At 43.3% G+C, this 27,600-nt stretch overlaps 2 protein-coding genes across 3 annotated transcripts in view; one reads left to right on the top strand and one right to left on the bottom strand.

Moving 5' to 3' along the window:
- The window catches only part of LOC149339232 (cell adhesion molecule 4-like), a 99,158-nt gene extending 95,720 nt beyond the window's left edge, over window positions 1-3,438 (top strand). The window contains exon 4 of the mRNA XM_089550430.1: window positions 3,296-3,438. Coding sequence (XP_089406556.1) covers window positions 3,296-3,372 — 77 coding nt within the window. The 3' untranslated portion in view covers window positions 3,373-3,438. The remainder of the gene's footprint in view (window positions 1-3,295) is intronic.
- Window positions 3,439-7,271: 3,833 nt separating this feature from the next.
- On the bottom strand, window positions 7,272-26,685 carry LOC149339233 (glycine receptor subunit alphaZ1-like). Of its 2 annotated transcripts, XM_089547997.1 has the most exons (8): window positions 26,520-26,685; window positions 25,319-25,407; window positions 23,174-23,241; window positions 21,428-21,651; window positions 20,273-20,355; window positions 19,211-19,345; window positions 13,122-13,453; window positions 7,272-9,951 (listed from the first exon to the last, which is right to left on the bottom strand). In XM_089547997.1, exons 1-8 carry the CDS (start codon window positions 26,600-26,602, stop codon window positions 9,766-9,768), a joined length of 1,200 nt encoding a protein of 399 aa, XP_089404123.1. In that variant the 5' UTR covers window positions 26,603-26,685; the 3' UTR covers window positions 7,272-9,765. The 2 variants fall into 2 exon arrangements, with proteins under 2 accessions (XP_089404123.1, XP_089404124.1); XM_089547998.1 differs by lacking the exon at window positions 25,319-25,407 and having other exon boundaries at window positions 26,520-26,660.
- Between the last annotated feature and the right edge of the window lie 915 nt (window positions 26,686-27,600).

Raw genomic sequence — 27,600 nt, forward strand, 5'->3', positions numbered from 1 at the left:
TGCATGTTCAGCGGAGCATGTGGTTATTGCTTTGTAATACCGCGCGTTTCAAATTAAGGAATACAAAATTTTCTTCCAGAAGAAATATTTCCACCCAATAACTTCAAAACACTCGCTATACAGATCAATCGTGAGTCCAGGTGCATATAACGTGCTACAGAAATTCAGCACCTTTACTTAGGCCTTAGCCTCTCGCATTCGTGAAAGGCTACGATACTATGAAAAAATTGTAATATACGGTGTTCCACACTATTATTTTTTGCGGCAAACGCACTGTAGTCAAAGGCGCATTTGGCTTTTACGGGCATCATTCTTTGGAAGCCCGAAAACTCACATCTATGATGACTGACATTTTTAGCGCCCGCCTCACCAAGGCTTCGCTGGATTGGAGTCCTCACACCGTTGTCCCGTACTCCCACAAGTCTCAGGCTCGACTGCTTTCACCTCTATCTTCGCCCAGTCTTGTACGCTTCAGTATCGCGAGCATGCAACTCCGTGTCTCGACAGCATAATGACTTGCGTTCACGATCACGTTCACAGCAAAGTTCTGGTGCTTCTTGCGAACGCACATGCTTTCTTTCGCACACCTCTCCGTATTCTCATGTCGAATTGAACGGCGCTCGAGCGAATGAGTTTCATAACTCATCCCCCGAACACAGAAAGTGCTGTCGTTGCAATGCAGAACATGACGTGCGTCTATCATCGTTCGCCCTCTCTCGCGTACACGATCTTAACTCACAAGAAAATCTACAGCTGACGCCGTAAACGAATAGCACGTGGCGCCGTCCGGAAGCGCGTCCCAATCCCTTCTTCACTTCATTTACTTGAAGTAGGCAGGGTCTGAAAGTTCGTGGCTCGCTCTCACCCAACGCCGCAAAAAGTTGCCCATGATTATTATTCACTGCACCTCCTTCGAGAAGTCAACGTGTTGTGTCTGTTTTGCTGTCACCGCTCTAACAACCTAATCTCCACACACTTTTGCATCAAAAGCAAAGTTAAAATAGAAAATGACCCAAGCGGATACTGAGCAGCAATACAGATTATACACGGCCATATTTTGTAATGTCTGTCAAGTTGAGCGTTGTTTTTTACACAACATTGCTTCGACCTATCCTGTTTCTGAGTGACGCCATCTTTTTTCCGGACCTTCCGTTACAATAGTTAACCACACCAAACAACGTATATACAACAGCTGCCTTTGGAGGAGAAATTCTAGAGGCCCGTGTATACTGTGCGATGTCAGTGCACGTTAAAGAACCTCAAGTGGTCGAAATTTCCGGAGCCCTCCACTACGGCGTCTCTCGTAGCCTTAGTCGCTTTGGGACGTTAAACCCTATAAACCAACCTAAACCAATCATTCTTTTATATTTGATTGGTACGGTATGTTGCGTAACGCTAATTATTGCGCAGTGATCCTGTCGGCAGTTTTGTTGCCTCTTTTGTGTACGCATGATTTCGATTAAACCCCTAAGAGAAAATTCTCATGTGGCTCATGCGAGTAGAGTGACTAAGTGCAAAAAAAAATCTTAACTTTTATGTGGACATATTTATTTCCACGAGGCAGAAAAAAATGGTACGACAAATTATAGTATATAATACAAGCCTCTGGACAGGCTTCATATCTTTTTTTTAATATAAAGCTTGCTTTTGATACAGAAAACAATAACTCCCTCAAAAACGAAGACAACAAAAGAACGACGCTGGAGCAGCGCTCACCCACTATCTAGCACAAATCGAAGTTCTCTGTGTTGATGCTTGTTTAATTTCGACAGCTCCGATCATACTCTGCACTTGATGTTGGTGCAAGCTTCAAGAGAGCGATTAAGAACGCATGAGCACCACAAGTCTCTTGATAAGTTTGCAGCTCTTAAGAACCACTTCTCGCAGTTTATAGTCCTATAATCTCAAACCCACGGCAGGCCCATTTCTGCCTCAATTGTACGCCAATATTTCGCTCTCTATTTACCTTTCTCTGTCCTAACCGATTTCGACATCCAGACACCATCTTCCATGCTTGTTCGTAATGTTGCTCGTTGTAGCTCATCCATATCCCCTGCCTCTGGGACCGTGTAGCCAGGCTGCACACTGGATGCTTGTAAATCAATCTTCGTTAGACGTTCGATCGGTAGACATAGCCTGCTCGGACAGCCCAGATTAGAAGGAATTCCTACGGGAGAAGACGCAGTAGCCAAAGAGACTTGTTCGAGGTCAGCGACCCAGTAAGTGTTCGTGGAGGGCCCTAGAGCACCCGTATTTGCAAGATCGCTGAACGTTCAGCAGCGCCAATAATAGTAAAAAGTGATTTTGAAAGAAAGAGCACAATAAATATAATATGTTGTCTCTTGATGCTCTTCATACATCCGTTGTCATTTCATCAGTGTTCCGTGACTGATGCATATCTTCGCAGAATATTACAAAGATGACTCGCGAGTGCTGTCCAGTATATTATTTTTATCCTTCAATTTTGGCTGTAAAATCACGGGTGTTGTCCACAATCGGTTCGGTATTGCACCCCTTCAACTCTTCATTATTTTTTTTGTTCTCCCAACTATTTTTTATGTCGCTCTCAAGGGAGGCGAAGTTTACCTTTCTTGCTTTCGTCATAAATAGCAAAATAATCCAAATCCTTGGAACGACCAGGTCCCTTTGTGCCTCAATGGAGTAAATGAGAAGAACGCTAACGTGTACGTAAAGTTCAGTTTCTGTAGCGCAAATCTAACCATAAATCGACCTCTCAGCTGTATTGTGCCTGGGCATTAAGTAATCCCGATCAATATTTAGCTCACTACCCTTTACCTGTTAAGCGGAGCTTATTCTCGATCACGGGTTCCAAATAATGCATGACGTAGAACAGAGTTGAGAGATTAAGGAGCATTAGTTGCCATGGTGATTGGGTCATTAATAAACTCTTTGCACGCTTACGTAAATCTGATTGTCTGATGGTTGGTTTATGGGGTTTAACGTCCCAAAGAGACTAAGGCTATGAGAGACACCGTAGTGGGGGGCTCCCGGAATTTCGACCACCTGAGGTTCTTTAACATGCACTGACATCGCACACTACACGGGCCTCTAGAATTTCTCCTCCAAAGAAATTCAACCGCCGTGGCAGGGATCGAACCCGCGTCTTTCGGCTCAGCAGCCGAGCACAATAATCACTGAGCCACCGCGGCAGCCTGACTGTCTAAGGACATGAATAAAAGCCATTATCTAACTAACTTTATCACCTTTTTTAGGTGCTGTGCGCAAGAAGTTTTAATTTGCCAATACTGATGCAGTGATATGTTTTTTTTTTCAGGTTCACGGGCTCCATCCTGCACCTGCTGGCCATACCTGAAATTGTTTTGCTTTTTCCTATTATTGATTCAAGCATAGTGCCGTGCTCAACACCACAAACAGGTACTTCGAAGCGCCGAATCTTTTTTCAGAAATTTTGAGTGAAGTATAGAACGCATTCAGGCGAAACTTTCGTTTCAAAAGGCACACAATGATAAACGTTAAGCACGTAGACGACAGCTGCAGCATTACTATAAAAGATAGATAGCAGCGTTAGGTTTTACAAGCAAATATTTCATTTACGTGTTGTTGCGCGAATGTCTGTGTTTAGCATTTTTAAACAACTGACCATAGGTGCCAACATGAACTAATAGCTTACCTGCTTTCGACAACTCACGCTTCGTCACTGATATATTTATGCCGCCCTGAAAAGCACAGTTCATAACTTCAATCACCTTGTTTCCTGGCACGTTTATAACCTCTACTCGATATTTTTATGCTGCATCGGTGTTAACTGCATGAAGTAAGAAACAGTAAATATAGACGTTCGCCGTAAAATACCGCCAAAAGTTTCTAAGCTATGGTTGACTGTGTTAACAAGATCTCTGTCATGCTGAGTTTGAGAGCAGCCTGCGATGTAACAATGTTGTTTCTTTTATGGAAATAAAAGTACTTTGCAAGAATACTCCACTCCTTGTGTGCTTCGAAGCTGCTCTGCGTAAAGAGTAACTTTCGGGATCCCTCAAAACACAGTTCTTCTATACTGGACTTTCTTAACAGAGTGAAACACCGCTTGAAAGGATTTCATCTGAAGAAATTTTTCAAAACTCCCATTCTGAAATGCTATTTGAAAATGAGATCCAAATGAAGAAATTTTGGCAGAGTGACCATTCAGAATGTTTCGCTTCGGCAGGCATGCAGGAGCATCCGCCTGTCAAACTGTGGACTATGGAATTCTGACACCGTCGCCTAGCTCTTAGGGCATCCAAGCCGCTGTGGGGCATGTAGAGGTCACTATGGGAATCAATGAGGGTAGCAAGGCGCTGTTCGAAAAACACGCAGGGAGCGAGGAGCGATTGCAGTGCTGAAATTTGTGCAAAGCTTGCAGCTGAAGTCGTATGCTCGGCCTCCAGATGGAGTGCATGAAGAATTTGTATTACAGGAAAGTTGATCGAAGATTTCAGTAACAAAAGTACCTATGTGTTGAAAAAAAAAAACAATTTGCTCTCTAGCAGATTTTCGAAGCACTTATGGGGCATAGCAGCAGATACAAGCTGGATTAGGTTACTACGATAGCAATACAAAATGAAAATGGTGAGTAAAAATTGTGTGGAATACTCAGAGTGCTTAATAAATTATTTCAGCTTTGTGTATTGCGAATGAAATGGCTATTGGAACGAATTTGATGCTCTTTGATTGCTTGTGTTTGCGAAAATATACCACGGGGTGTTCATTTCAGCTGAGCGGAAATCGATCGAACAGTAATTTCCTTAAACTTACCTGAATTTTTTCCAAATGAAATTCCAGCCAACGCTTTCAGGCTTCATTGGTCTCGGCAGTCACTGTGTTGTTATCCACAGTGCAGACACGTGGTTGAACGGTGAAGGCATGTCTTATTGCAATAGTCGCTTCATGCATATTGTGCTTTAACAGGTGAAGGTGTGCGTGATCCTTTTCGAGAAAAACCAAAGCCATTGGCGTGCAGAAATAGTGTGGCGAGCTAGCAGTCCCATTGCCGTTTCCCTTCGCATAACCACCTTGTATGTTTCAAGATGCGTTAAGCAAATTGTACCATTTTCTTGCCACACACTGTTTTGTAGCATTACGTTTGATGTTAGGCAATGCAGCCATCTCATCTGCCAGCCATATTACACGAATTATATCTTCAAGAAAACTCTCAGTGGCGCTCTGATAATTTACGGGCACACGAAGTTCAATTTCGATTTGAACTAGGTGCCGACGGTCAAACAAGCTCGTTTAAACATGCGACATTTAACCACTTTCATTATATGAATTAGAAATCGAGTGGTAAAAACGCTTGGAAAGTTCAATTTTCTTTCCGCTTTACACACTCTTACCGAAGGCTACAACGGAGAGAAGACAGCGAAAGGACTTGAAACAAGTCAAGAAAGTAACCATTACGCCCTCATAATTTCTTATCTGAATCCGTGTTTCCTTTTTTAGCCTAACTTTATTCAAACTTACCTTTGAGTATGTTCTGGCTGCGAAGAGCAAGTTGTATACCGGCTGCTTTGAACGCAGATGATATCACAAGTGGCTTTTCCCTGTTGTGTTTCTTGGGCAGCATGTCTCTGCAGCACATGCAAGAGTCAACGCTACCCTCGTTGTAAGCATGCAACACATTTAGCCTCCATTCTGGGCAGTGCCTGTCTAAAGCTGCGCAGCAACCCTAGTGAAGTGGAATATAAAATGCACGCATAAATTTGTGCTCCAAATATGCACCTATGGGCAAAAACTTCTAGTGCTATTATCTGGATTAGCGTAGCTCAGTGAACAGTTCAGCTCCTGCTTTAGAGCACACGCCTCTAGCAGTAAACCGCAGCCCAGGAGGCCCTGAGATTGTTCCATCGCACAACCACTAACAATTGCAGGCATCAAAAAGAGTAGCCTGAAACGAGAGACCATATTTTTGGCGATGGGAGACGGTCGCATGATTGGCAGCGTTCCTCTTTATGCGCCCCGCATAAGGCGTCATTCTGCCGATTTAGGTCCCTTCTTGTTCCAACAGAGCGCGGATGCTGGATTCTAGGATTGCTCTCAGGACGTGGAGTCCATGTCCATACCACGTCACATCTACGTCCTCCGCTCACGAGACTGTGTGCTGCAGCGCTGTGACCAAAAGGCCACGTCACAGTGCAGGTGGCATTTGTACCTTGGATTTGTTGCATACAGATATCCACGTGCGCTACGCCACCGGAGACATGTACGGGTGCTTCTTTCTGTCTCCATCTTCTCTGTCTTTGTCCCTTCCACTACGTTGCTTTTGTTGTGTCCTCTTTGAGTGAGCAGCCATTGCGCCTTTAGTAGCTACATGGCCACCCCCTTGACGCGCCTGTGCTACGGCGATACTCCAAGAGAGCTGGTAGTGATCGCATGCGAATGCAGGTGGTGACGCCTACCGAACTCACAAAATGCAAAAAGCATACGTTATCACAGTCTTCATCGGTCTGCTTCACAACAACAATCAAAACCCCTATTCTTTACAACCACGTAGAAAGCTGCAGAACTGCTTTTTCAGGTTGGGGGACTTAGAGATTGAAGTGCCACGAGTTATGTTTAGGATTTCATGTACAGAGTATTCAGGTTCTGCGGTATGCTGAGCAGCCAAGATATTTTACTACTCGTCTCCGGCAGCTTTATAAGGGAGCGTGAAAAAGGACACAGTGGACGATCCGGACGTCGAATGCTATAAAAAATTACTGCAACGCCGCCAAAGACACGTATACGGCCCGAGAAAGATTCATATATTGCTGCTAGCAGCATTCATGAACCGTATTAGAAATCTTGCTAAGCAAGTCATCAAAAGCGTTGCATGCAGACACCTTCTCTAAACGATGAATTAGACCGTAACTTTTTTCTCTTATGTCTATGGTGTGCTCCCCCTTTTATGTCGTCTAGAGAAGGACTTGCCATTCCGTTTGTTATAGGCGATTTTAATGAAGAAAATTTACCAACGGAATTGCCACATTCAACATGGGGAGAAACGGTTCGCCCGATGAGTGATCGTGCCTACAATGGACACTGAAATATTTAGCGTTTGTTGACCGCTGAAACTGCGAAGGAGGAAAAACAATAAAAATCACGGAGGCTTACGAATACGGGTGGGTTTGAGGGCCACTTAAATCAAGAGAAGCGTTTATTTTTTTTCTATGCACCGCAAATTTTTATTAAGATTTCCTTTATTTTTTTGCTGTTAGAGGCCTGCAGGGCTCTTAAGGTAGCAAGAAAGTGGGCACAGAGAAAATAGCTTGTGAAAAGAAATTTACAGGGTGTTTTATTAAAAAAATATACAATGATGTGCAACAGCAGAGAATCACTCGCCGATGGCTCAATACGTGTTCGGGATAACATTGGCGACACACCTGTCGTTACAGGGCAATATACAAGAGCGATGTGAAACAAGCCACAAAGGACATAAGATCAGCTAGTCGAGTATTGCTCGTTCAGAACAAATCTTTATGCTTTTAACCTGCTTAAACACTCCAACATGAACTCTAAGAACGGCTATTAACAGAAAAAATGCTTGAAACATAAAAAAACATGGTTCTTGCGTTTTGCGAGCTTCATATATCCATTGAAGACTTTCGAGTCACACCAGAAGTAGCGTAATATAGTAGAAGTGAAAATAAACAAAACAAAAGTTCCTAACCTTTTGCGACATATCGTTTTGTTACGAGCACATGAGATGTTAAAATGCCACAGAAATTAGGACTAGTACACGGACCACAATAAGGTGTTGATGTTGGCACGGATGTGTTTGTTAATGATGATAGCATGTTCTACCCTTCAGTGAAACCTGGTCCGAGCAGTTAGTTCCCTATCGCAAGATAAGATATTCTGTTAAAGCATTGTAATTAACGTCAACTTTCTTGAACAGCATGCCAATAAAGGCGATTTACCATTATAAAAGGAAAGAAAGTCAGCTTTTAGCTTACAAAAACAACAAACTGTCTCGAATTACGGAATGTAGGAGAGCTCAGACAGTCAAAATTGTCTTGTTTCCTTCATATAGAATCGCCCATAGAAAGCTACGTGTGTGCGTGATTGCGGGCATCAGAAAGATACTGGGCTTTTCTCTGGCGGCCATGTTATCTTGAGCACGTCACGCATCGTATTCCTCCAATAATCGACTGACCTTCATGTGGACACATGTTGCAGAATCATGCTTCCAATCATGCACACAATAACGTTCAGAAACTTCTTTAAGTAGACAACAAGGAACGTTCAATGACGCCTGGTACCTTAGTAGGCACGTCGCACTCTTGTAAGCACGCCAAACATCGTAACAGGGCGCAAGCTACGTGTCTTGCCTCATAAAATCTGGATGGCGATAATTTTCCCGCGCTTACCAAGAATCACAAAGTTTTGAACAGCGCCGTCCGTAATCCGATGAATCATGCACCCTGATTTGCACCCCGGTAGTCGTGTTTCGACAGCGCAGGAGCTCTAGCGAATGTATGGCACGAAAGATGACCCCCATCGGCCTTGCAATCGTGCTCACTGGCTTCCAAGCCGCTTTATGCCGTTACCCTGACGGCAAGCTTACTCCCCGCGCTCTAAACTTTACTCAGCAGCCTACAGAAAACATTGCCAAAACTTCTCAATACTTCTGGCCATAAGACTATACTTGGCGATCAGCAAAGTCATCCTGTAGCCCGAGCCTCTGTACACAGGGTGCCACATCCATCAGAGCAGAGCAGTGTCCCCCGACTGTCACCCATTCCAAATCAATGCAATTAAATCCTCGGCTACCACGTAGAATAGAGGTTTCGTAACCTCTCCCCCCTTTTTGCACGAACCAAGCCTGACACTCGATTTGGTCACAGTTTTGCGCAAATGTCAGTCCCACACATGCAGACATTTCGCATTACTGCACCGTTTCCACCCTACTTAATACCTCGGCAACTGTCTTGCACTGCTAGGAGTTCCTCTCACTAAACCACGTGACATAGGCCTGCCAAAATCATCCAAACCTTCCACTCATCTCCCTCCTCTCATGCTTCGCACCGGAGGCCCCAGAAGCTACACTCCTCAGATTCTCCTCCGGGCGAAGGGCCCCACACATCTTCTACAGCTTTTTCTCTCTCTCAAAAAGTGTTGTAAGCATCACCAAGTGCGGAGACGTATAGTAATATTTTTTTGCTGGAAATTTTGGTTTTTTATGTAATCTATGCTACATGAGAAAACGCAAAGTGCGCTTATCCGTATAATTCAAAAGTGAAACCTTCTCCTTTTTACAACCTCGTGAACGTTTCCAGTTCAAATGCTTGCAGCAAGGTGAGTACTCTCTACTTCTCTGCTAAAGCATCTTGTTGCCCACACACCAGCTCGGGACAAGCCTCTGAAATATTCACACTCGTCGCTGAAGCACCACCACGGCAAATAACGCCTAGTTGTCTAAAATGCTATGCCGTTTTTTTATCACACTGAACGTGTTTTTCAAAGACGGGTCGTAGCTGCTGTGAAAAACATGCCTTTAAATAGCAGGCCATTGCCACCCAACGTGCGCAGGGCACGAATTACCTTCCTAGTCTCATCCGAGAAAATCGACTGAAACTAACGAGAGGGGGAAGCTGAGGCCGGGGGCCAGATACTTTTGTTCGCCTTAAATGCAACGTCATTCCCTGCTCTAAACTAGATTGCGCCGCTGGCTAAGGACGCTACAGGGTCAATTAGCGAGGTGCCTCGTTAACGAACCGGCATTTGGGTAAATACGACACGCTGTGCTTCGAAACATTAGTCTGCAATGCTCTAGCCTGTGAAGCACATGAAGTACGGCCAATAGATGGAGTTAAAGACAAGAAAAATGGCCGGAAATGCTACACGGCAGACCTGGTCGATAGTTTTTGCCCGAACGGTGCACTGGATGGGCGCCTGGCTCTCCGGAACGGCGTTCACAATGGCCACTCCATGCTTTGTGGTGACCATGTTTGACTCCTGAAAAAGAAAAGGTCGAAGTGGATAAGAGTTTCGGCGAAGAAATTCTTCCAAGAACCCCAAGCAGAAAGAATGAATGTTCGATTTTCAAGACCAATAAAGTAACTGGTTCCTAGCATTCCTTGCTTCCCTCCTAATTCGGATATTTCATTTCTTAAAATTCATTCGTTAAACGGAGAGTTTATTGACTGATTAAATCTAGCAAATATTGTCTGATTCCTTTTGCGCCAAGGTATCACGATTGTGCACGGAACTTTTCAAAAATTTTTTTAAAAAATCTAGCGCTGTTTGCACTAAGTCAGTGAGGTCGGCTGCTTGAAGATCCTTGCTGGACAGAATACAGAATTACAGGTAATTTAGTGCTTTGAAAGAAAAAGAGGTCGCTGTCTCAAAACAAGATATAAATAAGGATGCCATGAACTTCTGCAGCGCGCCTAAGAAGTGCAATGGGGTGCTGTCACTTAGTTCTTCTCTGACACGTTGGAATGTTCTTCTAATGAACGATGAAGTTTCGTTGCGGAAACAACCTGAGATACTAAGAAAAATTATTATAAGCAAACATTATTTTGGTGGAACAATAATGCTGCAATTTCGCGAGTGAGACAGTGTGCGGCGAGCATGATTTTCTTTAGTGTATGAGGAAAGGAAGTTTTCATGAAAGTAGCGGTTCCATATACACACACGCAAATTTACACAATTTTTTTCGACAGTAGATAATAATGCGTGTCTGAAAGAGATAAAGTATCAGAGTAGACATTTCTGCTGTGGAATAAAGTGTTAAAAACGGCATTATTGCCTAAAAGGAACAGGTGTTAGGTATTAGACACAAGGAGGCAAACACTTTTTTATCCATAATACAAAGGGAAACTCAGTACAGTACGAGCTGATAATGAAGCAGCGCGTAATGTCAGGTGTAAAGATAAGGACAAATGCTATCACCAGAAATAATTCAAAGAAGGTGGAAAATAAGACAACATTAGAAAAATTTTGAACCGAAGCGCCGAAAGTAAATCGACGCTGGTTTTGATCAAGCTGCAGAAATTCTCACATATCATCGAATAGGAACCGTGGAAGGGTTCGCTTTTTTTAAGAGATCTCAAATGTGTTAGAAGCTGTTTCTGTGCCCTGCTGCGCATCTACAAGCTACAAATGCTGCCGAATGCACGGATGGAATGGAAATACTTATGCGCTCCGAAAGACAGTATTGATTTAATTTTGTGGATACCTAAAGGATGATGGCGCTCAAGATTTCCTTAGTATCATCTTCACATACATAGTAAGTGCTGTAGATTTAGCGAATACTTTAGATATGTGCGGCTTTCAGCTTTGTGCGCACTTAAGAAAATAAAGCTTTAAATAAAGATTTAGTGTAAAATGTTTAGAAGATACTTCGTGTTACAATTTCGCACCCGCACATCCTTCCTGAACTGGTTACGTTTACGCTGTTTCTAAGTCACCGCCATTAATATTGCAGGGAGTCTTCGTAATAGTGGTTAATTCAATTTATTTCCTTATGACCGGCAGCACGCAACCTTAACGCTTTTTTTGTAAACCAAGAGGCAACCAAATTTCTCTGGAATGATTGCAGCCGCGTTCTAATGCTTACACAATGTCCGAATTTGCCGCATAGGCACCTTATGTCTAAGGTTCATTGTCATTTTTATATTGAACGTGACCAATAGAGAGATGCTTTTCGATCTTCGCTAACGGCCGAGTGGACTTTCTCCGAACTAATTTTCTTTTGGGGGCAAGAGTTCGTCCAAATAAGTAAATTAGTACCTCACATCATCAGATTTCCTACAGCCGGAGTGCCTTCTTCGGTACGCGACAATATGTAAGCTATGCCGTGTTCTGAACAAGGCAAGGATTGCTATGTTGTCAAGCTTTCATGTTCGCTCTGCTGGCTTACTGCTCGCTACACCTCTGTGTTGCACTAATTGTGAGTACTTTTCTCCGTGTTTTCTTTTTTTTACGCCACAGCAAGGGAAAGCCAGGCATACAGCCTGCTTTCTGCGCATTCGAGGCAAGCAAATGACCAACGCGAAAGTGCCATTTGCAAGTGCCCGGAGCGGCGGGGTCTCATTGCTCTTTGCTGCGGCGTGGAGTAAGAGAGATAGTACTGCAATGGACGGTACTCTGAAGCAACGAATGCGCCTATCTACCTCGCGCGAGCTCGCTGCTGAAAGCAGAGTGAAAAATCATTTTCGCTTTGTTGTCGAGGGGGGACCAGGCACCGTTATCATTCCTCGTTTACGCGCCATGCCGGAGCGAACACTCCTGGTTTATTCCCTCGTCGAGGCAGCGAGGGCTTTTAGCAGCAGTCAGAACTTTTAGAGGTACTGTCCAGTGTGGGGACTGGAGTGTTGCGCACGCTTCGCTGCAGCGCGACTGTGAAGACGCATCCGTCGAGAGCTGCCGTTTTTCCCGAGTGCGTATGACTCGGGCACGATGGGACATAAGCGGGTGCATTTTCCTTGGGCCGACTTCAGGAAAAAAAAAGTAGCCATTAGAATAGCAACAGCTAAGCGTTATTTTAAAAATTTCTGTGGAATAAGCAAAAGAAAAAAAGTAAATTTTGAGAGAAGCAGAATAACTGCACCGGCAGCAAAGCTGGGTTGGCGTAAAAAAAAAGTTTTCAAGCTGTGCATAATAAGGGGCTACCAGTAATGACACAGAAGCATGTGTTTCCGTTCTTACCCAAGATACCAGCAATGTCGATGGCTTAGTGAGAAGCAGTAAACATTCGTCTATTATAGGTTTAATGGGGTCCTGTGCTGGTAATAAATCCCTGCGCACTCTACTTATAAACGTACATGCGGCCTATTTAGGTCCTTCCAAGTCTCTCACTTCAGTTAAACGCTCCATATTTTCGCGGTAAAGGTTAGGTTAAGAAGAAAGCTATTCGCCGTAGTCGTGTAAAGCTAAAAGTCAGAATAAATGCTCAAAAAAGGAGCTCTAAGGTACTGCAAAATTTGATGAGATATCAAGGTTTTTCAAGGTTATATGTTTAGTGTTTGCCGGGTGCTTACTTTTTTATTCTCTGAATGCACCTGCGGGTCCATGTTAGCATCCCTAATTCATAGTTGTAAAAAAAAAAAGCGTTTGGGCGCAATGCCTGTTGCGTGTTGGTATCTCTACTAAAAGGTTGCAAACAAAAAGAAAGCGGTCACCTTGTCCCTCGCCTGCATCCTGGCCAGGCAGCTGACAACGGTGAACTCGAGTAAAGCCGAGAACACGAAGCCCGTGCAAGCGCCCATCCATACGTCGATCGCCTTCACGTAGGAGACGGGCGGCAGATTCGACTGGATGCCAGAGCCCTTGGATGAAATTGTAAGCAGCGTGGTGACGCCGAGCGTGGTGCGAGCAGGGATGGACTCGACGTCGAGCCAAAAGGACACCCACGATATCACCACGATGAGCACGGTGGGCAGGTATGACTGCACCATGTGGTATCCCAGAGACCGTTGGAGGTGGAAGTCGGCCTTCAGGCAGCTGTACTCTCCTGTAAAATAAGTGGACGCTATTTATAGTTCTCAGCAGCGTAAGAGCAGGCCGCTATCTCCGCGCATCTCCTCAGGTCATCCTTGTATAGTTATGTAATACTGGGGGCGTGTATGCTTCAAGAATCTACAAAAAAAAAAGTTTCCTGTGGCATAGATGTCCCTTTAACCTTCAATATTTGCGCTTACTTACTCACACCCTCGATATCAGCCTTTACTATTCAACATTGTTTATCCGGGTCACTTCGTGTCCTCTTACCTAACCATGTTTGGTCTACTCATCGCAAAAGTAGACTCGTAAACACTAACCCATTTTCTCGTGGTTGCCAGGTCACACTACGAATACTTTAAATAGTTATTGCTTCTTTTCTTTTTCTCAAAATCCTGCCAAGCCTCTGTGATTTTTCTAAATTGAGTTGTCCCGTCTGCCTACAAAAGGCGCTCCGAGTTCCCTGCACTTCACTTTGTTTTTAGAATAAAATAAAGTGTTTATTCATATTCAAGGGCTGTATTCAAAAAAGGCTAAGACGCTGCCCTGATATTGAACTTATTGCGCACATGTAGCGATGCCTGAAAAACACATGATGGGCAAAATTTGCTCCCTTCATAAAAAGTAGCTCTGTGACGGAAAAAGAAATAATTCTTACATATAATATGGGATGCAGTCATTACCCGGTGTAAAACTGAAATTAAAGAGAACAACGTGTTTCGTAAAAGCAAACCGTATGTTTGGTTCACTAACGCACAAAGTGCGTTAAAGTATAAGCAATCCACAGTCCGTTGTGAATGAACGTAGTGATCCTAAGAGAACCTTAGTCGGTTTTCCCGCAATCAAAGAGGGAAGAAAGGACTGGAAACATCCTATCTGGTGGGCAGCCAGAAGTGAGCAGCCAGAAGAAAGATTCTCTCTTGACAGCAATTGCTTCAGGATTATCTCCGTGAATGTGTGGGCTAAAATATAAATGACCAAAAAATAAATCACTAAGATTGCATTCAGAAAATTCTTTTCTCTGCGAAGCCTTAGCTGCTCCTAATAATATTCTACGAATGACCGAGATAATAAACAATGAAACTGGATTCTCTAATAACGCAGACAATACAGATTGGGTTAGAAGGTTTCGAAATTTTTCAAGAATTCTCTTTATGCATTTCACTCCCCTCTTTGAAATTGAGCCCGCACACGAATGAAGTATCCAGCCTTAGGTAAGCCGTAAACAATTCCCACGGAAAGCCCACACACGCTTCATCTTGCATTGAATGCGCAAGCATTGCATTGCCGGGCAAAAAAAAGAAATACGACAGCAGCTTCTGGTTTCCACGTATGGTAGTCGTGTCCGCGTATGTTATATGTCGCTGCACTTCCGCGCAAGTTAGGGAACTTAAACAACGCAGCTGTTTTGGTAGGTTCCTAGATTTTCTGAACACCTGCCAATCGGAATACTGTATAATGTCGTGAGTTTTTCACATAATAACTATAAGATACGTAATCAAAATTCACTATTGCATGCGGTTGGTGCATGCAGTATTAGCGCCCTGATTCATCGCAAATTGAAGCAAGTGGGCCTTCAGTTTGTGAGCTGTTAATAAAGACATCTGAGTGGCTGATCTGTTCTATAGCACTAATTTTTGTACTTTTGTAACTTACACTAGTCTATAGCAAATAATATTCTGGCTGACGTTTCTGAGCCTGGCGTGCAGGGCAGCCACTACGATTCTTGAGATTAAGGGTATTTTCATATTTCAGCGCATACTTTCAGCGCGGAAAAATAAGGCACTGCACACACAAGCGCTGAGCATCCTCTTCAAGGGTATTTTGGTCTCCATTAGAATTACTCAAATATCTGGGCTTCGTTAATCAAGCTAATTATGTAAGTAAAAAACACGTTTAGGTACACCCCTTAGTTTCGGTTTACTCATTTTCCTCCAGACTAGCTTTCCAGGCATACTGTCCGTCAGTATCTCAACTGACCGATACAGACAACCTGCTTATTTTCCTGTTATAGGCCCAACAACACGCAACGAATCTTTCTTAGGAGGTTAGTAATGATAGGCACCGTTATCTCCTGACTCCATCCCACACATAAGCCACTTGTTAGAAGGCTCAGCTGGTTGTATTTTTGACAGCAATAACGTGCAGATAAGTGCGTGACGGTGACGTCCGTTGATAAGTCAGTAGTTTTAGACGACGTCGGCTATTAATGGCTACAGTTGTCCTTAAACCAGGCCTGTCCTGAAATGGTGATACCGAGCAAGGATGTCTTCTTCATGTTCACTTTTCCTCGTTTCATATTTTGTAGCCTCAACCGGCCTAACGGTACGAATGAGTACTAGCGCTGATTAAAGTCTTTTTCTTCTGTGATATATTTATATTTTTTACAGGTAGATTTGGAATAGAATTCTTTAAGGGTTACTGTTCCTGATTGAATTAGTTACAAATTTACGTATATATTTTATATCTCAAGACAGTAAGACAGTTTCTTGATAATTTTTCTTTCGAAGGGAAGAATAGCGCCCAGGAATTTATCTAATGTGTGTTTCAGTGTTATTGAGTGCGCTGCTACACAGTAATCTATCTACTTCATACAAACCTTTTCTACGTGCTGTACACAACAGTTCATTTCCATTCTAACTCGTATTAGATAATTTGATTTTCTTTCATAAAATGAATCGGTTATTTTCACCTTCCCTACTATTGCAGGTTCTATCATAACTGCTTACCCAACAGTTTAACTAAATTGTTTGTGCAATGAAAACGTGCTGTAAAACGTCTCCTGTTATTCATATTTTTTCTGTTAGTTTGTGCTTCTCAGAAAATAAAATAAACGGCATTCAAAAAGGGGTTCTTCTAAGTTACCATCATATTATTGATATTTATTTCCAATATTTTTGTTTCGGTGTCGGCAGGAGTGCATTCACCCACACAGAGCTTGAAGGTTAAGTGGAGGCGCGCACAACTGTACGCCATTCCACAGTTATTTTTATTTTAAATTTCTTTTATTATATGTTGCTCTTTCCCCATTTTGATTTGGTATATCTGCGTGGCGTCTTAAGCTACCTTTGGCAGCGGAAATTCTACCCATGCCAACATTTACTGTCCATCCTAGTCTAGCTACCATCTGGCAAAAGAATGTACTTGGCCCAAAGTATCACAGCAACCGATACTCAGCCACCACATTTTATAGAGATGCAGCTGCTGCGACACTGACGCTATATATCTAGGATCCAAGGGCGCAGACTCTTTACCATGCAACTTGAGGACTCGCACTGCATTGTGCAATAGGCGAGCAGCTAGAGTTTGCCGTGTCATAAGCTACTGCTATAAACAAAGCAATAGCGCAACGGTTTCAGGCGGCGACCTTTACAGCAGTGATGCAAAAAGCACGAAACACATAATTTTAGCTGAGGCAAGCAGTGCGGCGCTGTTACTGGGCTGTGTGACAACACGCGCCACTCTGAGGGCATTTTCTACAACCGTGAGATATCATTTTTTTGTTTCGTGGCTGTTTGTCACGCACTTTTGTTTTATTTAGGCACTTTTAGAGATCCACATCATGCCGGGTATTCAGGCTGGTGCTTTAAAATTTTGAAAAATCATTTTACTTTCAAGAAAAAAAATGCATATTACAATTTTGTATTTCAGATTGGCGATAACCTATAGGCAGGAAAGTCTGCTTGCCGCTTTCCTCATTATACATTGGAAGCAAATACCGAGAATGATGTGAATTTTGTGCAGTATAACCGAACGAATTATGAGAAGAAAGAGGATCAGCTTGAATCGTTGACATTGAGCTTTTCTTCAGTGCTTCGTCTTTGTGCAGTGTGAATTTCCTTGACTGCGACATGATACGAGAGATTATAAGTTTTTAGGACTCTAGAAGAAACTTGCTATGTATTTTAGATGTTCACAGAGCTCTGCCCCGTACGTTACTTCGAATCCAAAGATATTTCTTCATATAGCTTTTAATCACCAATTTTCGCTTCACCACATGCATGCGCAGCTGCAGCTGAGCTCTTGTCCCGAAGACTGACACAAAAAAAAGCACTGTTGTCTACGTTTCACGTTTTAAAATTTTTTCGCTGCACACTAGTAATCCAAAAACCATTAGCTGTGTGAAAGAAATTCAACGAGAAGATTGAAAACGACGAATGCTTCTTGTTATATTGCCAAATGCTGCAAAACAAGACGCGCAAAAATGTAAGTTCTCGGTTGCGACTAGGACCATGTGAAAAACAAAGCAAAGAAAGAGAGAGAAAAAGTCAATTGGAACAATCAGGTTGTTATAGAAAGTTTTACTAAGTTTTAATCGTGAACGCTCCCCTGCTTAGACATTTTTTAGTAAGGTTCTTTCATCGTTTCGGGTAGGTAGTTTGCATCTACGCGGCTAAAATGTAATCCAGCGAAGCCTACTTCATCTTCAATAGAAGCAAGATTAAGAAAAAAACGGAGATAAAGCAGGAGTGAAGGTTACGTATTTTTGGAATTCTAGGTAAAGCTACCAATGTGCGGGAGAAGTAAGCGAACTAAGCGTGATTAGCTCTAACAGCACAAGGTTAGAGCTAATCTATTTGCGGACAATATCCGAAATGGACACGGTCGTTTAGACTCGCAATCTTATGTCCGGGTTAACCTTAACCAAGAGAGTTAAGGAAAATACTGTACGCGCGGAAAAACATAGCCTCTCGTGACAGATATTATTTTGGTACGTTATGAACATATAAAAATCACATCGCATTAGCTCAAGTCGAACCATTCGTTACCTCAAGTGTGTATAAGCTCGATTCTTAGCATAATACATTAAAGACGAGAGGAACCCGAATGATAATGAAGGAGGGGAAGAAAATTAAGAGACAACCATGGCTCGTTCACAATGCGTCGTGGACCAAAAAACGGCAAAACGTATTCTGCCTTACTCTTTTATTTATTTAAGCTTCGTATATGCCTTAGACACACATTCTACAGGGGCGGAGGAAACACAACGGAACCTTACAAAGAGTTACACATACAAACTGCGCGCACACACACACACACACACACACACACACACACACACACACACACACACACACACACACACACACACACACGCACACACACACACACACACACACACACACACACACACACACACACACACACACACACACACACACACACACACACGCACACACACACACACACACACACACACACACACACACACACGCACACGCACACACACGCACACAACACGCGCGCACACACACGCGCGCACACATGTACACACACGCACACAGGCTCGCACGCGGATACGCACACACGCACGCTTGCACACACACACACACACACACACACAAAAATCGCGCTCGCGCACCCGCCCCCGCACACACGCTCGCGCGCGGACACACACAGACACACACACGCACACGCGTGCACAACGACACACACACACGAACACGAATACGCACGCACAGCACGCTTGCACACACACACTCACACACACACACTTCACGGCAGTCAACAAGCAATCTACAAGAAAATAAATATACCCTTATAAAATGAAAACCGTTATGCAGTGTAAAACGGAACTAAAAAAACATCGTGGGAAGAATGGTTCTATCACAGCGACAATGACGTTAATATGGGAACGTTTCGAGGGCATTCAAAACTGGCACTAACCGGCTAAAATTTGTCTTTTTTATATGCACGGCAGAAAATAATCTATTAATAACAGTCTGTCATAATGGCTCCTCAAGCTGGTCTCGCAAGAACCCCTACTTACCGATGTGAAATTTTTCCATGCAGATTGAGGTATTTATATTTTGAATCTCAAACTGCGGTAACTTGAGGCCCTCGAAGAGTATAATGGGATTGGATTCCGACCACTCGAGGTGCAGCTCTTCAGTCGTTTTCGAGACTGGAAAAAAAAAACAAAGATGGTATTTTAAAATAATACTAAAAAACTGTATACACATATTATTGGACCCAACCTCGGCCATCGCAACACCGCACGATGCAATAAAGCAGGAGACTTTTGCCTTGTCTTGCAGCGAAGAAGCTACTGCGATTATCTCACTGCTGCTAGCTGTGCTGATGGGTACACATTAGCTAATGCGAACCGACTAGCATGACGCAAACCATTCTGCTTATTCTCTTAAGTTACAACAAATATTCAAATGCGGTCGCATTTTTACTATTTGTTTTTTTGTTTACACATACCCATGACAGCTGCAGCTGGGTGAAAAGTTCGTAACTTTTTAAATGACCTTCAGGAGATTAAAAAAAACATGCCTCAGTTGAAGATGCAAAAACATGCTGTCTTCTTTACTTCACAAGCCATGTGTGCATAGTACACGAGCATATCCGAAGGAAACAGCCAAACAAAAATGAACTATTGAGGAAAAAATCGGGCTTCACTCTCTGACAGAATAAAATACATGTAAACAAAGTAAACTGACTCAGTCAATTATTTGCACAAACAGTGGCAGAAAAATAAGACGAGAATACAGGGCGTCTTTCATTCTGCCGGAGCGCGCGCATGACATCGATTATTTAGCCGAGTCGAAGCGCGGATGCAAGAGGAAGTTCCTAGACAATCACGACCTCGAATATCGAGAACCGAAGAGGTGACTTTGGCATTGAAAGATCAGGAAAGTTACGTGACTGCTCGCTTTCATGAAAATCGAGAATTCCTTGAGCGTGCTAAGAACTCACTCGTGGAGCAACAATACTCTGGCGTTTCTTTTCCACCGAATTATGCGCTTTAGCACACACAATACTAAGAGGCAAGGAGACATGATCGCATTCAACTTCGCCGACAAGTGCAGAACAGCCGGGCACTTACATGACGCGAGCTCTATACTGCAAATTTGAGAGTCCATAGGGAAGCGGTATAAGTCCATCATGCAAGCGAAGCGCAGCTTTAGCCTGAAAAAAAATACATAAAGTGTAGAACACACAGGGTATATGGGTCAACGTCGTTAGCTTTTCCCTATCGCAAATTGACGATTTCCATCTCGCACTGACTGAAAACTACAATAATTCGCGCACTGCACTTTCATCACAAGCATCATCGCGTGGATTTAAGGTTTGCCGTCTTCGGAATTTCAGTTTAAGAGAAAAATATTACGAGCATTAAAGGTAATCTTCAAACCTCAGGCAACGTAGAAGTATATAATTTGTTTTTTTTTGTTTTTTCACCAATTGTAAGTATGAGATCGTTCAACGGAAGGCACATCGCTTTTTTCTGTGTTATACGTAGCGTCCCAAACTCAACGCTACGAAGCACAAGGCATACAAAAACATCGAAGGGAAATGTTGGGCTAAAGTGCTAGGCATTTCACACTAACATTTTAGCAGATGTCAACGTGTCAGTAGCGTAACAAAGCTAAAGTGTGCCAAAACGTTGGTTCCGGGTGCTTCGTCTGCTTTTCCTTCAAGAATGTCTGTAGGAGGACGCGTGTTATCTCGTCTGCACGCCAATGCGGTTGCCGTAATATTAACTTGTGGAAACACGCCTAGTCTGTATGCGAACGCTTTAATGCATAGCTTGCTTAGAAACACTTTTCTCGCAGAGCCTGGGAAGCTTTGGGGCGTTAAACCCCCATAAACCAAACCAAAAACAATTTATTAGAATTTCCTGAAGTGATGATTCTTTTTGTGTAATAAATACAAATGGTGAACAGTGGTTGCCATTCCGTGCGCGAGGCTAGAGTTACCTGCTGTTTACTTCAGCAATTCCGTAAAGCAAAGATAAATGATTAGGCATAGGAAAAACGAAGGAGATGGTTTTACATTTTTTTTAAGGGGGGGGGGGGGGGGGCAGAGGATGGAGGGCAGACCGTAAAGCAATGATAAATCATTAGGCATAGCGAAAGCGAAGGAGATGGTTTTTACATTTTTTGGGAAGAGAGGCTGTGGGGCAAATATTGCGTTCAAACGTGCACGACTTGTATCAAAGCGAAAAACGCAAACAGAAGGTGGGTAACGGGCGACTCACCTGAGCATGTACAATATCTTTCCATTAGGGTTCACGCGCACCAAAACGTTCGGCACAGTGACGTACTGGAACTCCGCATGTTTAGCATTTGCAAAGAAAACTTCAGGCTTCCATATTCTTTGTACGAGTTTGGGATCATTGAGATCCAGGGGTCTGGATACGTTTGGGCTTGTCAAGCGGTCGTCTTGCCAAGTCTGTCGAAGATAAAGGTCCACTTCATAATCCTAGGAAGAAGAAATAAAGTCATCAGCATGAATTCTTTAGAACCTCGCATTTTAGTAAAGGGTTTAAGAAATTACCTTTTTTTATTTTTACTACACCTGATAATTTTCTTATATTTGCAGTCGTTCATATTGATTCCATTTGCAAAACTACCAGAGCATTACCAGCCGTTAGTGATTAGCTTGCTCTGCTTAATTACCCTAAGCCACATTGGAAAGCACTGCTCTTTCTGTTTGCCTGATTTTGGGTAAACACTGCTTAAAAATATTGCTTCTAAAAAAGAATCGCTATTTCTACCGACGCAAGTATGTACTTAAGCTTTGTTGTTTTTAAGTTGCAGAGCCTGGAATTGTACATCTTTTTTTTTGGAATCTGAATGTACGCATCTTTTCAGATAGACTCATTTAGAGCAATAGCGCCGCTCCTTTTACTGGCGGAAATCAACTAACTTCTAAAGCTGCGCAAATAGCTTGAGCTTTAAAAGATATTTATCACACACCAGACCTGTGGTTTGGAACTTTAACTCCATGCCGCTTTAAGAGGTTGCTTTTTTTTCAACCAGAGGAAACAAAAGCTCTCAAAATACTCATTGCAGATTGCAGAATACCTACTGCTGGTACGCCGTAAGGTGCATTCACCAAGATTCCGACCATGATGCTAACGAAAGTAGCCACTATAGCTCACTGGTAACAAACTACATCGGCAACTACATGAAACTACGCCAAGTTTCTAGCGTTAAATTGTAACTGTCACGCTAGATGTTCATGCTCTAAATGTGCTACCAAGAATGCTGTTTTTTCTTTAAGTGTTTTTGAGAAGTAAATGTGCGACACTTAAAGCGGGAATAAAAACAGGTTGTTTGTTTTTGTTAATTAATTGGTAATGTATAAATATCTCGGGTTGCTTTCTTATACAGGCCGTTGGTGTCGGGTAGGCATCTGGACATTCGATAGGCATCAATTCTAGACCACTTTCTTGTAAGATGAAGACAAAGTTATTTCTTCAACAAAATAGAATCCCATATGAATGAGCGCCTGTGATTACAGCCGAACTTGACTTGGATCATTGGTCCTTACCGACAGACTACTCCGCCTCATTGAAAATAACACGGGAGCTTCACGTTGCTGTTTGTGAGAGCGCTTGGCGACAATGCGCGTTGCAAAGATGGTGGCGAAAACGAGAATTTATGAAGCCCACTTCTCGTCCTAAGTTTGTTGAAACGATTCCAATCTCGGTAAGCGCAGATTTAAGGGGCTGTGAAAGGCCTCCCAGTGCAAATTAAGGGCTAAAAATAGAATTCCGACCAAAGTGACCACATTAGCAATGCTGCAGGACTGAAAATGAAAAAGGGAAATTGGCCGCATTCAATGAAACATTGCGTTGCACATTCATACCAAGAAGTGCACCCCCATTTGGCTGTTTCTTTTTGCACGATTTCAGTAAATAATCCTCATTTACGCTTTCTTTAGTCGATAACAATAATTTTATTCGAAAAAAAGAGTAAATTCCAGGGAAAGAACTTACCATTGTAGCAGGATTTATTGAGCCAAAACTGCGTATGTAAATTTCACAGGCCACTTTTGTCGGCGTCCCTGTAATGGCGAAGCACACTTCGTAAGCGCATATTCTGTAAGGTGAAAGCCCCAATTCCCCCCCCCCCCCCCCCCCGCCGAGCCCCACAACATGCACACATATACAAAAAAAATCAGAAATAGAAATAATCGAAGACCTCTCATGCTGCTATGTTTGCCTTCATACTTCAGAACTTCCATTAACCTATTTTTTTCTATTGCTGTGAAGAAAACAGAAGCTGTCACCCGCAGACCTCCCATTAAACTTTTAGATTCTCGGGAGAAAGCAACAAAGCGCCCGATTTTAGGCAACTCTCATAAATAGCGTTATACAGAAAAGAGTAGACAGAAACAAAAAACAGTTCGCAAGAGATGCACATCGTCTGGCAAGAGCACTCGTACGAGCCGGCCACCCGCTGAGTTCATTCTTTCCACGCCTCTTTTTTCTTTCTTTTTTTCTATCCTCATCGCCTTTCTCTAGCGCTGCCAGTGCTCAGTCCACGCACGCCTACTCACGGCAACTTTTACTGCACGTTCGCAGTGCTTATACCATAGTGTGTGCTAACCCCTCTCTCGGCTCTACCCTCTTCAGTGAAAGCATGCTGTAGCATTAGATTTTGCGTCCTGTCGGGTTTATTTCCGTATGTTGTCGAGTAGACTCTCCAGAGCGGTAATTCTATTCCTCCGCCGAGCCAGTCGGGATAGCTGTCTTTTTATCGCTGTATTCGCGCACAGCCTGGACTGGCACTGCTCCTTTTTCCTCGGCGTTTTCTCCAGCACTATTGTTTTCCAGTGTACTGCCTAGCGTCGGTATTGAAATAAACGACACGTTATCACCTGAAACCCTGTGCACATTGTCATCACTGTTCTGCTTGAATAACATCTGGGAAGAATGAGAATACGTTAGCGTCTTATCTCACTTAAGCAGAGGAACGTCTTCTTAGTTGGCGCAAGTGGTGTCAGAAAGAGACAACCTTGAAAAGCCTTTTTTTTCTAGCATTGATGGTTAGAACATTCGACTGTAAAATATGGATTAAAAAATTCCTCAGTGATGGTGCAATTTCCGCACTAAATATCCAACAGGGCTGGCCTGTTTCAGATTCATGCTTAACTGACATTATGCACTAGCGCCTAGATTTTATCCATATAATGAAGTGAGATGAAGCTAAATCAATGCGTAAAAAATGACATTGAAATTGCAGAATGAAAGTGTTTTTCCTGCCCAATTACGGACGTCAAAACCCTAAGTCCTAGTTTATGCAAACGTACCACCTATTATTATTTTTTATCTAGTGCCAGGCCCTGAAATGAGCCTTTCTGCCGTTGCCGTTCCGTTGAACTATTTTTCTTTTATACAGGGCTTGCAGGATTTATTACCGCAAAAATCACGTCAAATATTCCGTCGCACACAAGAGAGTTACAGCGCTCGAGTTTTCACAAACTGAGGATTAAAGGATACGAAGAAGTCTTCAATGTTCAACTTGATGTTTCCTTGAGATCAGAAAAGCTTTGTAAGCACTGTGCTAAATGCAGATACAACCCAACGCTGAACCACGCAGGCATTTTCTTTGCAGGAAACTTTAAGTAATGAGCTTTGAGTTAAGCGAAAATACTCGAATTTTTGTTGTTGACATTGCTTCTAAAAGGCAAAGTGTGAAGTAATAACATCTGAATCCTCATGTCCCACTTACCAGTGGCATGGTGCCTATAATATTCTAATTATGAGCACTATCAGTACGTGATTTCGCTTCTTAGCAATGCTAGAAAGAGATCAATGCAGGACGAATTTTAAAGAAAACAGCCTTTATATGATGAGGATGGGAAGCGTATTTAAAACCTCAGAGGGACATAAGTGAAAAGGAAACTGGCAAAACAGTGTACCTTGAAGGTACGACACCTAAAACAAAAAAAAATTAGGCTTTCACACTAAAACTGGGCATGCACTTCGAGTATATTCTCACTACACCCTTGGCCTTTCGCAACAGATAAGCTAGAGCTGAATAAGCCTCCGCATTTTTTCCTTCTCCGTCAAACCGAAATATCTGTTGCAATTAAAACTAGGTAGATGAAAGCGGAGAAATCAGCCAAAGAGACGTACCCAAATGCGTTGTAGGAAGCGCTCGTCTATCGTATGTTCTTAACAGATCGTCTAGCTTCTCCAAGTCGTCCAACGCTCCGTTTGATCGCCTAAAGAAGATATGAAGTGACAATCGTTTAGGATGAAGAATAGCCTCCGTCCAAAGAGAAGTCAAAAAGAAGGCAATTTATTAATTATCACAATTACGGTATCTTGCTCGTTCTGTATGATTAAAGCGATTGAAGGCCTTGTTCACGTCAGACGTCAGTCATGCGTTTTTTGCCTCGCTACCCCAGTTGCTTCGTGCGCGTTGGCTTTGAATGCGTCATGAAAGTAAGCTAAACAGAAGACATGATAATAAAAGTCAAACATAAGCTCTAGTGAAAGGAAGAGAATCGGGGATGAGAATGAGATTACTTTTTTGCCAGCTACACACGAGACAGCACAATCTCCGTAGCCCGGGCAATAAGAGTAGCAGGGTCACCTAGAATCCTTCATCTTGTTTCCAAGATGAAGCTTTATTTTGGTACTGAGCAAAAAAGTTTTTCTAGGAAACATAAAATTTCTTCGGTTTATCGTCAGAATATTGTTTACGATCGCGTCAGGGGGAAATTTTGAGGCTGAAATGTGCTCAAAATACAGAACTTAGAGTGGAATAAAAGCACATGGAAATGCAAGCGACAAGTATTGAGCACTGCACTAGTATGTTTATTCGAAAAACTAGCTAAATTACAAGCATAACCAGCAGTACACAATGTCGCGCTGTTTCTATTTGCAGTTCGGTCACATACCTTCAAAATAATTTAACGTGTGGCATTTAGCAAAAACAAGATCTCTTCGAAATAAGGACAAATGCTCCTAAAGGGGCCGCCTTTCTGTATGTCCCGTAGAAGAACTCTGACTTGTGCGAAGAGGCGACAAAGCGCAACGCGCTTAGTGTAAACGTATGCGTTGTCTGTTGCCTGCCTACCTGTACAGGTTTCTGGCAAGGAAAATATTGTTTAGTTCAGTGAATTGCAATTCTGTTTTTCATGCACACATTAAAGTGCTTTCGAACAAACTTGCTCTCACCGAGTTTCACTGAATGGGTAGTTGGCAAAGCACAAGGTGCTATTATATCGCGTGGACGACCCGAGACACATGTTTTAAGGTACTCAGGCCCATGGAAAGGGAACCACAAAAATAGACTGAAAAAGCGAGTGGACCACCCGAGCACACTCACCTCTCTTGCGCCAGCGTCGACTCAAGCAGCGATATCGTGACGTATGCGCGCCAGGCGCTCAGCGCTGACAGCAGCGTGCGCATCGTCCTGCGGCCCGTCAGAGCTCCAACGCCGCGTCTGGAGCTCCAGCCACGGTCGACCGGGCCTACCCTGCCAGCCGTGCTCCGGCTCGGGTCTCGACTGGGGCGCAGGCGCGCGCGCTTCAAACCCCGATGGGCGAGGAGGATGAAAGGAGAGAGAGAGGGCCGGGCGCCCCCCCCCCCCCTTTTTCTCCCTGCCGTCGCTCTCAGCAATCGCGTGCGCGAAGCGGCATCCCGGAGCGTACGGATGCGGTCGGCCAAAAGCGGCATCTGCCTCTCTCGAAGCGTCGGTTCGCCTCACACTTCGCGGCGATTTCCGACTCGCTTTGAGAGGCGCAGACTGGGCCGCATCAGTGGGCTCAGGAAGAAAAAAAGTGCCATTTATAAATTGAAAGCGGGGAGCTGGAAGAATGATAGAGTTGTACCAGCGGCAGACGGCGAGGGACTAGAGATCAAGGAGCCGCGAGGCAGGCTGGCTTCGGAAGTCAAATCCGATCGCGCGTTGTCTCGTCGAATTAGGCACGTACGCAGAAGGCATTCACCGCTGTTTGGTCTAAGGCGAACAACTTTGCGCAGCGTAAGCTAAGACCCTGGCTGTCTTTGGATTCCGAACATTGCCCTAATTGTTTTTTCAGCAGTGCTGTACCACACGTAGACTCTTAACCAGCCTTCTACTGTTATCTTTATGTATATATTTCTTTCTATTTGGGAAAAAGTTTCGTACCCGTCGACACGTTTCATGGCGAAAACAACGTCAAGTGAAACTCCTCCACGTTTGTGTATTCCCTGCCTTTCTTAACTCAACTGAGTTCAGTTCAATTTTTTATTATTTTTTCATGGGAAGGGGCAGTTGAGGCCAAAGCCTGCTACAAAAATTCTAAAACAAAATTTTTCTCCATTGAGGAACGTGGAACAGTAACGCGCAGATCGACTTCTCTAGCTTGAGAGCACTTCAACAATGCTATGCAATAGAGACTAACTCCCTAATGAAATATATATCA

Source organism: Amblyomma mixtum, chromosome 6, assembly GCF_055824585.1.
Source record: "Amblyomma mixtum isolate Tamu chromosome 6, ASM5582458v1, whole genome shotgun sequence".
In the NCBI taxonomy this organism is placed as follows: Eukaryota; Metazoa; Arthropoda; class Arachnida; order Ixodida; family Ixodidae; genus Amblyomma; species Amblyomma mixtum.

Coding starts and splice junctions, on each gene's coding strand:
- LOC149339233 (XM_089547997.1), bottom strand. CDS start 26,602: ATGCGCACGCTGCTGTCAGCGCTGAGCGCCTGGCGCGCATACGTCACG. Junction 25,408..26,519: donor TCGACGCTGGCGCAAGAGAG/GTGAGTGTGCTC, acceptor TATCTTCTTTAG/GCGATCAAACGGAGCGTTGG. Junction 21,652..23,173: donor CAATAAATCCTGCTACAATG/GTAAGTTCTTTC, acceptor TCTTCTTCCTAG/GATTATGAAGTGGACCTTTA.